This window comes from Eutrigla gurnardus (assembly GCF_963514095.1).
Source record: "Eutrigla gurnardus genome assembly, chromosome: 23".
NCBI lineage: Eukaryota > Metazoa > Chordata > Actinopteri > Perciformes > Triglidae > Eutrigla > Eutrigla gurnardus.
In genome coordinates this window covers 10,718,361-10,733,214 of record NC_139934.1, presented here as the reverse complement: position 1 = coordinate 10,733,214, position 14,854 = coordinate 10,718,361, and the positions used below count along the sequence as shown (strand labels likewise).

At 44.0% G+C, this 14,854-nt stretch overlaps 1 protein-coding gene across 2 annotated transcripts in view; it reads right to left on the bottom strand.

Annotated features, from left to right (window-relative positions):
• Positions 1-14,854, bottom strand: part of arap2 (ArfGAP with RhoGAP domain, ankyrin repeat and PH domain 2) — a 95,570-nt gene that overhangs the window by 41,461 nt on the left and 39,255 nt on the right. For both annotated transcript variants that reach the window (XM_084003645.1, XM_084003646.1), the window contains exons 11-14: positions 12,944-13,143; positions 9,213-9,298; positions 8,905-9,087; positions 4,571-4,745 (exon numbers count right to left, since the gene is read on the bottom strand). In XM_084003645.1, coding sequence (XP_083859771.1) covers positions 4,571-4,745; positions 8,905-9,087; positions 9,213-9,298; positions 12,944-13,143 — 644 coding nt within the window. The remainder of the gene's footprint in view (positions 1-4,570; positions 4,746-8,904; positions 9,088-9,212; positions 9,299-12,943; positions 13,144-14,854) is intronic.

Below are 14,854 nucleotides of genomic sequence, written 5' to 3'. Positions count from 1 at the left end.
ACAGGTTGTGAGGAAATCAAATTGTAACCTTAAAGGTACCATTTGTGGATTTTTTTTATGAGTTAAGCACCATACACATAGTTCTAATGGTGTAAGTTTTAGTTGGTGGACTCAAAGCGTGGCACAGAGTTCTCCTGGGAAGAGAAGTGTGGACTTCTACAGAGTTGCTTTAAAGCGGCAACATTTCATATTTTCATGTGAACTATGGGTCGCATGACTGATTATTATGGAAAGCCTCTGCACTACGGAGCTTTTTTGGGGTCTTTCAGCTCAGTGTTTTATGTTAGTTTAGTTGTTTCAGCCAGAGCTCTTTCTTTTAACTCACTGTATGCTACTTGCCCAACACCCAACAGCAGGCAAGCAAAGCTAGCAGTGTGAATATAGTGGAGCAAATCAGAGAACCATCGATGGGAACCATTAATCTCATAAGTTTTGTCATCAGGTGACATTTTCTTAAGATCCTCAACACGTGACAATGGAAATAGGGAACGTGAGTGGGTATGAATGGATCCAGCATGCCTTTGCATTGGTGCCGAGGCCGAGTGGCAGATGGAGCTCAGCCGTTAATGTTACCCACCTGCAGCATTTAGGAACCAATTACCAACTTGTCTTCCCAGTCAGACAGGGACCAGTGGTGGCAACACGGAGACGGACACGTGTCCAAGGACATCGGCGCCATCAGTACACTCAGTACCTGTTCAATTAGCCAGCGATGGAAGCCAGAAATAGAAACAATTTGGGCTTTTATAATGCTCATTTTCTAGTTGAGAGAATTTACAGTTTCAGTCCATCAGTTCACGCTTTTGTCAAGAACGACCTCCGATTTAATGCGGCGGCTTTGTGGAGACGTTGATTATTCGGGGGATTACAAACTCACAACTCCCCACTTACAGATTTGTTTCCGTGTCTGTGAATTAGCATTCAAAAAAGCGGCGTCGACGCAGATCAAAGAACAGCAACCGCAGTTTTTAGTGTCTGGTGATCAAACTGAGAAGTGACAGGACAAACGCTGGTGCAAGTGTTGTGCCAAAATAGATGATCGTAAAACATATTTGACATTGAGAGTGGATGTAAATTTGATTTTGTAGCTCAGCATAAATAGAAGAATGTTTTAAATCAAACCTTTTGCTATATGCATATTTGAATTTGTTTTATCTATGCAGCCTTATGGGAACCCGCTGGACATGAAAAATGAACCTGAAGATATACGAGAATCCACCTCATCGGAAGCCTTTGACTATAAGGGATAGGTCCATCATTGGAGCTGCCCTCAGGGGTTCCCAGAATGCAAAGAGACACCGCCTCGGAGAGCTGCCATTGGCTTTATTTTAATGAAATCCGGGATGGGGATATGCAAATGAACGTGCCTCTGCAGTATCCCAGGGTGCTCCGAGGCGAGCAGGTGTGGGCGGGACGACAGGGTCCTCCGGGGCCCACGTGCATGCACTCGCATGCGCACGGAGAGAAGGAGCTAATGAAGTGGCAACGCTCCGCCATCAGAGGATGTCCTAATGCCGGAGCTACAAATGAGGCGCTGTGGAAGGCAGGGACAGTGGAGCGGTTCTGGGAGACGCAGGCTGACAGCTTTGTTTTCATACATACTGCATCCAGGGGACAACGGAGGGGCTCTCTATTTTTAATTCTACAAACTGGGAGCACAATTCACACTGTGAAGAGACGCTGCTGGGACGTCTCATCCCAGTCTCCCAACAGGGGGACAGCGAGTTTTGGTGAAGGATCGAGTCTGTTGTCGTTCCGTTCATTATAGTTTCTGGCTTGCAGCAGCGTGCGGCGCTGCACCGAAGGGCCGAAGTGCACGCTGGTTGTGTGATGTGTGCTTTATAAGATCAAATAAAAAGGGAGAAGAACTAAGCACGGCCACCACAGGTATGCACATGAAGCCGCGGCAGCAGACACAAGTAACAGTCGAAACCAAATGCTTTCATCTGACCTCATGTTACCTTGTGTGGAACTTAAAACTGTAACCCAAGGCTGAGGTCTCCAAAAAACAAACTCTGCACTCTGTTTTGTCCTTGATATTGGCTGCTATGTGGCTCCTTTTATTCTTCCCTCTATCTTCCCTCTGTCAACACCACTCTATACAGTAGGGATGGCGTCATGTGGGTATTGAATTGTTCCCGCTCTCTGCCAGACATAACAACGGAAAAAGTTCAATTTTTTTTGTTTAATCAAAATTTTTCACAAGTCTTTTTTTTTTGCAAACTCTGGAGGCCGCATGCACAAAAACAATGGAGACGCCACTTTCCACAGCTTTGTGTGATGTGACAATGTGTCCGGCAGCAGCCGAATGTCAAATAGGGAATTTGGACAGCATTTTGTGTGGCGCTTTAATCTCTTCAGCCAGCATAATTCCCTACTTCTTTACTGTAGTTTCACAAAACGTATTTATAGATGTGTGTTGTTTATTATTTTACAACCAGCTTTTTAACCCTACGTGTGCATAATGTCACTTACTGTAGTGTTGAAAAAACACATGTTCAATGTTAAATTACACAGTAATTAGCAACAATAACCCATCATGACTCATACTGTATGAAAAAATACTTCATGCCTTTGTGCAATGATACAAAATTGAATATTGCCCGCTGAAAAGAATGCACCCAATGCATGCTGGTACACGGAAGCAGTGCAGGCACTTAACTACATTTACATCTACATAAAAGTTGGTGAATTTTCCCCATTAAAAGATGCTACATAGAAAATTGGGAGCATTTCTATCGTCTCTCAATAGTTCTCAAAATGTGTGACGGCTGAGCCAGTAGCTCGCAGCTAACAGTGGTAACGGTGCAAACTACAGCTGTTTACCTAAAGGGAGGAACTGGAGAGAGGAAACTACTTTTCCTTCTATATATATATTAATGCTCTGTCGCATTCAGCACTTTTAAGATAGATAGATAGATAGATAGATAGATAGATAGATAGATAGATAGATAGATAGATAGATAGATAGATAGATAGATAGATAGATAGATAGATAGATACTTTATTGATCCCGAAGGAAATTCAAGTAAATTTTAATGTAAATAAGCTGCCATATTTAATGATGCATCTGACCCAGGGTGAACATCATTTTCTTGTGGTCACTCTGACATTCAGTCCCATCGTGCAAACTGCTGCACTGACTGTTGACCCTGAAGAAATCTCCATTGTAGTCGAGGGACATTGTAAATCTGTCGGAGTGGCATTTGCGGTGTTGGTAACCTCCCTGACCGAGGTCCTTCTTGCCCACAGCCGTTGGTCTGTTACCATACATCTGTCTCTATTGCAAGAGTCTGCTTAGCGCCATAATTGTTGGTCTGCAACCAAAGTTTTCCGACTCCCAGAGGCATAATGATCACAAACAGACATTTCGAATGGACAATGCCACACTCCCCGAATGTGTGCCTGTGTTCGTCCGTCTCCCCGAATGTGTGTCTTCGAGCACACCTCCAAGTAATGGCCATCACCAAGGCGACCAGGTGACCCATGCTAGCAATTAGGAGTCCCTAACAGCTCCTGTACAGGCGAGCGTGCACAGATGCAGCGCATATATTATGTAAAATACAGTCCCCGAGAAAGTCTCCCCCAGACTACAGCCGACGACCTCTCCCGCTCCTTTAATCTAATACATTCTCATCATCAGCCCCGTGTGCAACCGCACAAACAAAGGAATCCGTCACGAGGAAGCCGCGCGACGCGGCACATCTGTTCCGCGCCTCCGATGGAACATGAGGTGTGTAATACAAAGAAGGGTTCTGGGAAAGTAGCAGGGGGAGACAAAGAAAAGAGGGAGCGACACATTTCTTTTTATTTAGAACTCGCTAGCTTCACATATGTATGGGTTTTTTCTGCCTTCCTATTCATGGCAGTGGGGGGAAAAAACGAAGCAAAAAAGAAAAAGCCTCCCACTGTGATTGTATAAATGTGGCAGCACAGCAGTGAGTAGTGAGTTCTAAACATGATTGGCTTGTTAAAGTATAAAGACAATGGGCTGAATAAATGTGGCGCCGATGGTTGTAAAAGTCCAACTCACACTAGTTAAACAGCCTTCCCCTGATTTATGTGAGAGCGTGAGCTCCTTTTTCAGGTCTGTCCAGGAGAACGTATAAGTGATTCTGTTTCAAAGCTCCCTTCTGTGGTCTAGCAGCTCACCTGGATTGAACACAGGCCATGGGAAAGTTTCCTGGAGTCCAGCTGGAATTATTTCTTTTCTTTTCTTTATTGAATCAAAGAGGAATGTACAGTAAATTTGAAATAGTGCCAAACCATAAAGATTTGATTTAGCCGTGCGTTTGTGTGCTCTACCTTAAACCACTAATGCTATCATCCCCGGCTAATTAGCTTACAACCTACAGCAGGAAGCAAACATCACTTCCAAAGCCAAGGAGCATATTGTTGGCTAACTTCATTCAAATGCCACTATATCAGAGTTTAAAGTAAATGCTCTTCATTTGGTTGGGAACATGTACACTCAATGTTAAACTAATTATGTAGCCTTAGCCTCAGTCTTACAAATAGCGTATGGAGCCATCGTGTACGTTATAAGAAGGGGACATCGGCGGTTGCTTACCCGAGAGTTTATTCTGGTGCAGGAACTCCATCTGTAGCCTCTGTCCGGCACGTTGGGCCAAGAGATACGGGGTGGAGGAGGTTGGATCCCCGGTGGCGCACAAAACATCTGCCCCGCTGAACACCAGCGCCATGGTCTGCAGCACGTCGGGCAACACCACAGCTGCACACAGCGCCTGGACGTACATCAAACAGGATTCAAGAGCACCGTCTCTCTGTACTGTGTTCAGCCTACAGGCTCCCATGTGGTCAACCATTTACACACTTCAATAATGTATACGTGGAGGTTTAAATTGGTTCCTAAAGGTTATTTTTAGTGGTCAAACATCTCATTCATGTCACTTAACCTTTGTTGGTGTGACAGACTAATAAAAGGACTGGATAAGTGTGGTCACGGCTCATTGCGTTTCTAAGTAGCTTTCTATAGATGGATTAATACCTTTTAAAAATCTCACATCCCAGACAATAAACCAGTGAAAAGCCCTGGGAACGCCAGCATGGTCTCACACTCACTCAGCTCGCTGTGTATCTGCGTGTGCATGCCAGGCCGATGGAGGACAAAGAGTCTATAAAACGGCATCAGAAAATCATATAAAGTTGAGGATTGAGTTCCGCCCGCTGATCTCCGAAGAGAAGTTAAAATAAGATCAAACTGTAATACTCCCTGTGGGAATCATTAAATCTCTAATCCCTGTGAAAAGGGGGAATATGGCAAAGAAGAACAGGACAAATGGGCCATAGTAAATATAATGAAACTAACAGTTTCAAATTGGAAGAAGAGAAATGTGGGAATAAAAAGAAGATGAAATAAATTGAACTGTGGAAAAAAACAAAACAAAAAACAACCAGCAGAGCATACTGAGGGAAATACAGGGAGCAACAAACAAGACGATTAAGAGTCTGTACTGCTCACAGTTTAACAACACTTCGGTGATGTTAATAATGTATTCTACATATAAAAATGTACACGATATATAGGAGCACACTGATTGCACATTGCGACCACACTGCAATTATAAACTGCCAGGTATAATATATAACATATAGTGTAATTAGTATGCATGGAATCTACCTTAAAGTGGCCATAATCATGGAGTACATCAACATACACACGTGACATGGTTAAGTGCCCTCAATAACAGCTTTCACAAAGGAACTGGCTCACCCAACTTCATCATCTTTCCGTTTCATGAGTATAAATAAGCTTTAAACCAAACACCGGGTACATTCTGAGCCACAGGAGACGGCACACAAGTGTAGTAGTAAGTGCTCTAGTTAGACGAGAAATAAATCGGCCTAAAACGTTATCCAAAATCCACAAGAATCCAAACTGAGTCCAAGTGGAGGAAGCCTGGGAGAAGCAGAGTTGAGCGGACAAAGCTGTGACAGGCCGAGACACCTGTCAGTCAAAGACGCCGCCGACACTTCTACATACACCTTAACATCTCCTTAATGGAAGAAAACTGCCACCAAGAGGTAAGAGGAAGAGAGATCCTCAGTCATTTCTGACTATTTCCTTTCCTGTCCGTCTCCTTTTACAAAAAAAAGGGCCTCAACTTAAACACGGACTGGATGTTATTTACTGCATATGTTGGGCCATTAGAGGAACTGCTGCTTCAGGCACCTCTGCACCCGCTTCAGAATTCACTTATTGAAGTTCTGCACTCCGTCCCCCCACGGGCCAGTTAACTAAAGTTTTGCTCTTTTGAAGACATGATGTTGAATTCCAACAGGAGCAGATATCCACACTGTGTTAGCGTATAGCCATGCAGACGCGCTTTGTTCAAACTATTCAACCGTCTCACACAGCGAGAGAGCTAAAGAGAGGAAAGATTAAAAGGCGGCAGAAAATAGTCTCTCTCTCTCTCTCTCGCCGACTGTCTCTTCCCATCAGTCCAGCCGATTGATGTGACATTGCGCACGATGACCCGCAACAAAGTGGATCAAGCGAGGGAGTCGAGTCGGCGAATGGCGGGATTCCGACAAGCAACCTCTCCTTTTCATCGGGGCTCGCCGGTAAGCGGCATCGATCCGCCACAAGCGAGCGGAGACGCGCCTGAAAGCGAGGCGAGGCGGAGCATATACATACACACAAACACGGCACCTGTCGATATGAGCTGCCCACCTATGTCAAGGATCTGCACTGGAGATGTGTGTGTTCCACGCACAACGCTTCTGCAGAAACACATGCATCTTTATCAACAGGAAACAACAGAAATATATATATAGAAAGATATGATTGGTTTATTCCATCGCTGTTTTCGCCATCCACACGTACGCACACAAGCGTCCCACGCAACCTGGCCTTATTCTGTATCATCTCCGGAAATGACCTTCCGTGTCATAGCAATTACTGCAGCCACTAGAGGGTTTGTGTGTGTGTGTGTGTCTGAGCATGTGTGTGTGTAATGATATAAGAAGGTCCTTTGACATCCCCCTCTCTAGGTCATGTGGCCTGCAGAGACTCTGTGGAGGTCACCGGGATATGAGCTTCTAATGGGGAACATGGGACCGAGAAACGGAGGGAGAGGGGATAAAGAGAGGGCACGCAAGCGAGAAAACCAGATAAAGAGCGGAGAAAAAAAACACCTCGTTGATTGCGCCAGAGACGTATCGGCGCGGTCGCGTATAAATCACCACGCTACCTTTTTTTATTTTCATTTCATTACCCGAATTGACACTTTAAACGGTAATTTACTGTATGTGTTGAGTGAGTTTCATGACCCCCCGGGTCCATAAAACTTGTTAAAATGCCATCGCGTGATTTCAGAATCGCATGAATGTCAGTAAGGAAATTGCTCTTATTATTGTCTTTGTTCCGGAGACGACTCCCAAAGGAATTGGTTTTAGATAGCTTTCTTTGTTTATTATTTTTTGTCATATTCATACTTGGTGTAATGGTAAGTAAGTGTGACACAAAAGTGGAACAACGCGTCCAATGAGATTAGACTCAGTGTCCTTGTGTATGTTAAAAATGTTGTTTTTTATGTATTGTTTTCATAGGTTGCTTGAGATGTATTACTTTTTGGCTAAGATAAATTGACTTGTCTTAAAGAGTGTTATTATTTTAGCACACACACACACACACACACACACACACACACACACACACACACACACACACACACACACACACACACACACACACACACACACACACACACACACACACACACACACACACACACACACACACACGTATGTTGAGTCATGGTGTGAGTAATCGCTCTATGACACATTGATCCCTATCAAATCTGTTGAGCCCTTTTATAAAGGCAGACTAGACAGAGAGAAAGCAAACACAACCACCCACTTCCACCTTTTTCCTCTCTCTCCCTTTCTTTCTCACTACACACACACACACACACACACACACACACACACACACACACACTCCATTTACCCAAACCCTTTTAGGCAGCCACACTCTCTGTGTCTGTCACACTTCATCTCCTGCAAAAACGACCTCCCACTATAACAGCGGATTCACACATCCTCAGTGGTGCGCACACATGTTCACACGCGTGTACACACACACACACACACACACACACACACACACACACGCACATGCAAAGGCCAGCAAAGCCCCAATAAAACCAACCCAAGCATTTCTGTTGTGGATCCTCATCCATTTTTCCACTTAGCTCGCTAGTATATCTCTTCCTCACCTCCCCCCCTGCGTTCCCTCTTTCGCTCCAAATCTCCTGGAGAAAACAATACAAGGGGGCTGATCTGCGTAAACGCTGACGCAGGTGGAAACTTAGCCGTTTGGAGGCTCAGCGTTCGGTGCTTTTAAGACCGTCTCTTTTACGGGAAGCCAACAAAAAAAAAAAAGAAAAAAAAAAAAACTCCCTTTTGCGTCAGCATTAAACCCTAAACCACAAACTGGAAGAGAAGGCCTGAACAAACAACCTGGATGCTCATTAACAGTGCAGGTTGGTGAACTGCCACTGGATGTTACTCCGTAGTAGAGCTGAAGTGTTGCAGAGCTTTAAGGCGAAAAGTTTGACGTGGGGAAACAATATTCTAGGAAAGTATAGCGAGTACATCCAAAGATATGCTGGTTGTTTGTGGAGAGTCAATGTTAGGATAGCGAGCACAGTTAGGAACAATGACTATTTTAGATATAAACCTACAAAACACAATCCAATATGAACCACATCATCATCTACTTGTTGGTAGAAAGGCTTCACGTGGACGTGGCATCACTAAATAAATGTAGGAATAAAACAAAACACAAAATAATACGTCGCCATGACTAATACTGACTTTATACCTAAAAGCATCGTTTCTTTATCACCCAACTTGACTGTGTCTTTATGAAGGTTGTACCTGGTTGAGCTGCTGCAGGTCATTAAAGCCCTCCAGGACCCTCCGGTACTTCCTCTCCCTGTACTTCCTGCGGATGAACGTAGCACGCTGCTCCGCCGAAGCGCCGCTGTGGATTTCCTCCTCCAAGGGAAGATGAGCCGCCCAGAAACTGTTGGCATTCTTGTTCCCCACCTCCAGGAAGAGCTGAGGGGTAACGGAAAAAATACAAACACTATGAATTTCACTTAAGTTTGTAAGCCTTTTGGAGCTAAGCAAAAAATAAACTGTAGTTAATTGTAAGACATTGGCCACCACAATTGAAAAAGCACCTCCACTAGCTCGTTGCTCCAGATGCTGCTGTCCAACTTCAAGCTCCGCACTTTGGAAATACTTGGGCCGAGGGAGCGATGCTGTCCTGGTAAACAGGGAGACACAGTCATAGAAATGAATACGACCATGCATTCAAAAATGCACGGCTGTCAGGCTACGCTTTTAGCTCCTGAAGTAAAACAAAAACAAACTCAACTTGTACATATAAGGAATCTCCACAACGGGCGTCGGTGATGGTAAAAACAATAAACAGGCAGTGAGAAGACGGAGAAACAGAGCATGACTGGAGGCTCATTCTCTCACTCACAACAGACATATTTAGTCCCCTCAGCACTCCTAATTGGAAATGAAAGCACAGAACGAGGGCCATTAATTGCTAATGAATCATGAGTAATTCATTGTGTTTGTGGGTCGGCCTGTTTATTTGGGTGAACGAGAGGCTTATAGGGTTGCTTATGGCCAAAGACGGAGCGCACATGCATAATGCAGCAGGCGGGAAACACGCAGCGTGTGTGAATGTGAATTATTGTCCTGCGTGTGAACGCGGATCATTTTAGATTTAGATTTGGCACGATCCCCACTGCTGTGTTTTCTACGCTCAAGTACAGCAGCTGTGGATGAGAATGTGGGGCCTTGAACTGTGTGCAGGCCGTCTTGACACAAATCTAGAGCACAGATGCCAGGCGTCATTGAATCATTTGTATTATTATCGTATGAAAAGGAGAGAAACTGACTAAGAAATCATTTTTGTGATAATAGTTTTTTACTTTAGGAATGGTGGTACATGTTTTCTGTTTAATCTGATTTAATAGTTAATTGTTTGGAACAAAAATCTGGGGGTTATTAGCAGATTCTCACTCAGATGATGGCCGCCTCCGCTTGCAGCCTCCAAAGAAAACAGGTGGCAAAACAAGCTACTAAATGCACTATTGGACATTTGTCTAGTTCTCAAATATGATTTATGAATTAATGTTGCTTAACAACAGCAACCAGTCGTCCAGCTCCAGCGGATGCATTAGTGTGTTCACACTTGAGATTCTGAGGAGTGATTACTGTTTTCTGAAGTCTAGCTTGACAAATAAAGGCCAAAGAGCAAGATTCTGTCACTTTTGCCAGTGGAGGAGCGAGAATATTTCACTCTGGGCTCCTGCTGCATTTCTACAGCCACACTCCATCTGCTGAGCCTTACCGCACCACGGGACCATTTTCACTTGTGTAAGGGTAATGAAGCCGAAAAAAAGTGTGCATGCACCACCGGGTACACGGTCAGATCTTCACATATAAATAGCCTGTTGTAAATGTCTTCATCTTTCTAATGGAACCAAAACAACACAAAAAGGGCATTCCCATCGCACCGGCTCTCACGGAATAAAAAAACAACAACAACTGCCCACCACAGTCGGGTTTTCACCCCCCAATTAAAGACTTTCCCGGTGACAGTTCGAGGAGAACTCCAACCCCCTGCACTTGCGTGGCATTTTCCACTCACTTTATGACGAGTCGTATGGAAACAAAGCAAAGCAATGAGCACTGCATTTGTGTATTTCCATGGCAACTGCTGCCAGCAGATGAGTCTACAAGTTGTTGCGTTGCAATTACATGTGTGGAAAGGAATCTCCGCTGATTGGGTCGGGTTGCATTGTGGGAGAAAGGGCAAAGAGAGGGAATAAAAAGAACAATATAGGAAGAGGGAGAGCTTCAGTTATTGGGGAAGTAAAGTTAAGGGGGAATGTGGGTTCGGCCAGTTTTAAGGCTGGGAAAAGGGCTAAATTGTGGAGCATTTAGCAGGTTGACAGATATTTCCCCTGGGTGGGGACCAAAAACGGAGCTAAAAGGAGACAGATATCGGATTGATGTTTGTGTGAACAGAGAGGCATCTGAACTATGCTAAGGTTGCTGTATGTCTGCTAGGCAACAATGCTAACATGTTACCCATATCAATTTTATGAAGTGATCATTGTCAATGTTGTGTGTTCGCAAGTGTAGCTTTCAATCTTAAGTTTAAACCTTTATTTTTGACCAAATAAAACAGACTATTATACTTTCAAAGTCACTGATAATTCACAGTTATTGCTCTTGCTGCAAGGTGATACGCTAGTTTCAGTAAACAAGACCATCAAGTGACAAGGACGGCTCAGAGTATGCTTTTTCCATTATAAAATATTTCTATGTGTACTCCTACTTTCTTTAGAAAGGGAAGAAAAAAGGTGACACTTTTTCTTCACCCAGGTATTTCATCAGATTCATCCGTCTTAATATTGACAATAAACATGATTTCCTTCACAAAAGAGGAAATAATGGACAGTCCTTCAAAACCACGTAAATAAAAGACTCACTATGACAGTATATGAAGCTGACGGAACAGTCTATTAAAATTAATTCCGTCTCGGAATAAAAAGAGGAAAGCCAATCTGGAATCATTTTTACCATTAGCCCTCTCATTAATTCTCTCCTCTTTCTCTTGTTCGGCATTTCTCTTTATTGTCCGTGACACGGGAGCGCTAATTAAAAGCATGAGCAGTCGTTGGTATTCCAAATGGACCGCCGTCTGATTTAAGGAGAGCACAGTGCGAGGACAGCTTCCCCGTTGCAGATATCGCCCAGCGTGTCGACAAAATGTAATATTAAACACCCCTGCAAATGAAATCATTTAAAGAGGGTTTGAAAAGGGGATGTTGGATATCTGATGCGTACCAATTACATGGGCTTTGCAGAGGTGAGGTGAAGAATTGCATTAAAACTTATGAGTCTGGGAGAAATCTCCAGGACTACAGAAGATCTGGACAGGGAAGGATGAGAGTATAGGATTGTGGGAAATAATATATATACACACACACACCAGCCAGGTATCACTCCATCATCACTCTAATCATGTTTAGCGGGTCAAGAGGCAGTTTGGGTTTCCACAACTTCTCGCCTGTGGCTTAATCTTTGTTGTCATTTCATCTGAACCATCCAGTATTGCCAAATAGATTAGAGAGTCCACAGGCCAGACGCCAACTCCCATAAGTGGCTTACCGACTGAGAACTTATTCCATGAGAGCCTCTGGGTCAGAGCACCAACTTCCAGTCACAAACAACAAACAACAACAAACCAACAACGGCTCACGCATACAAATTAAAGGAGCATGATGGTAATTAATGGTGTAACTGTACATATATTCATACCGGAAATGTTCGGATCATGATCTTTTTAATTGACAATATGTCAGTATGAAGAAGAAGAAGAATTATAGTCAATGAGCAACTGTAAAACGTGTATTTATTCTAAATAAACACTTTTCCAGCATTTTTCCCCCTGACCCAAAAGCTGAGTTATATACCCAACCGTGAATTTTGCATGCCGTTACGCCCCTAGTGTTAATTATTCTTAATCATTTATGAGCTAGTTTGCTGCCAAAAAAAACTGTGATTAATTAAAAGTAGTTACATGATTTAAATAGATTTAGAATCCAGGACACGAAAGGTAAAAAGATGATTATTATGCAGGCAAACTCACACCTAAACACTGTGAGAGAATAATTCAAGTTTCAAGTCATAAATAAAGAATTCATATTTTAAAAACAACGTATAAAATCTTCTCTAATGTCCTAAAATTACTGCCAAAATTTCTTGCCTGGGACATTTCCTGAGAAATAAGAAAATTACATGACAAATAAACCTAAAGTGATATAATTGATCATGTATTGGCAGGTGTTTAGTTGTGTGGTGTTGTTTCCTGTATAGTTACCTGCACACTTTTTACAGACGACCACGCCCAGATTGACAGACGCCCACTCCGGTTGCGGGGCGCGACAGTCGGCGCAGCTCCTGTTGGCCTCGTTGAACCAGATCTTCTCCGCCACTTCATAGTCGCAGAGTGTCTCGGCGATCGATTCCTGGACCGCTTCAATCCACTTCTCCTTCTCCCGTTCTGACTCGGCCACGAAGCTGCAAAGATTGATTTTTTTTTTGCACACCCCCCCACCCCAACACAGACCTCACGGTTATTGATTTGATTTGAGAGAGCAATTAAGCAGCATAGTGTCGCTTGGCAGGGTAACGGGGGTGCGCAGTATTTGGAGAAGTTTTGAGGGGGTTGTGTGATTGTGTGATTGCAATAGATGAAATTGATAGGGTAGTGGAAGGGGGGGGGTGCAGGTAAATCAATCTGTCTCACCTTGCACCACTAAAATCTATAAAGTGCTAATGCGGGATCTTTTGTCAGGATATTATTTCTAAATTAGATTCAGGGAAATTGAGAAATAGTGATTTGAAAAAATACGATTAACTTTGCACATTTACAGCTTCAACAGTTCATGTCAGCAATTACACTACACGGCCAAAATGCTTTAGAAGAATGATTTATTATTTTAAACGCAGCGATGATACAATGCAGAGTTTTTTCATGTGCAGCGAGAGCTTTGTGAGGATTGTTGCTGCGTGAAACGGTGACATATCCGACATGTTTACAGTCATAGAGGCATCTTTGTATAATTGAGCGTGAGTCAGAATAAAATGATTTAAATTAGGAGCATGCATCGCTGCGTAATGATCTTACTTCCAGCTGCTCTGCTGTCTTCAGTCACTGTCATGCACATGTCCATGTAAAAAGCCAATGAGAAACTTTGATTATGGGAACAAAGTTGTTGCAGAAACAACCCTTACTCCCTCGCGCATGCAAACACACTGAACGATACTTCAGACATCAGTCCTGATCTTAAGGGCGACCGCGGGCCGAGCCTTATTGCCCAACATCAAGGCCTGACCGCACTAATCCTCATGTGGCCGAATGGAAGCAGATCCCTGCAGCCAAGTTTTCAAAAGGCCTCCCCAGATGAGTGGAGGCGGTCCAGTGTCCCATATAGTGTGTTTTGGAAGTGATGCAACCAGGGAGGTTAAACCGGCCACAATTCATATTTGATATGGAATGAATATGCACACTTACAGAGAACGACTGAACTGCCATGACTCCCAAAATGTGGAAACTTTCACGACACTCATTCACCGATCTCTTAACCCGACACACACGGGAACGATGGGGTACGTCCATTACTGTCAAACAAGCACCTCAACCCGGACAGAAAGCTGAGGTTTCTAATGAAGAGCGTGGTGTGTGTGTGTGTGTATGTGTGTGTGTGTGTGTGTGTGTGTGGAGTAATGTGCAGAGGAACTCAAAATTAGATAAGTGTATGTAACAAGCAATTTGTGGGCATGTGTGAGCTTAAGTGAGAGCCGGGATAAGAGAAGAAGACAGACAGCAAGATCGGAGGAGATATGAAATTTAGAGAGAGAGAGAGAGAGAGAGAGAGAGAGAGAGAGAGAGAGAGAGAGAGAGAGAGAGAGAGCTTGACTGAAAGAAAAACTTGGAAAGGAGAAATGGGACCACTGGTTTCCATGGCAACCTGGCGACCGGTGTGAAGTAAGATGGAGGATTTTTTGGGGGGAGGGGAGGGGGGAGACGATGGGGAGGAGGGAACTTTTTGCCTGAAGCGGAGGAAGTGCACCGGCCCCACCTCACCCAAGTAACCCAGCAGAGATCGATAGGTCGATTGGGTTCAGCCGCTCTGTGCCCGGCGGTCTCTGCCCGGGGCCCGTCTAAAGGAGAGTGCTGCTCACACCGTCTGCCGATCTGCAGTGTGCCCCCCCCCACCCCCACCCC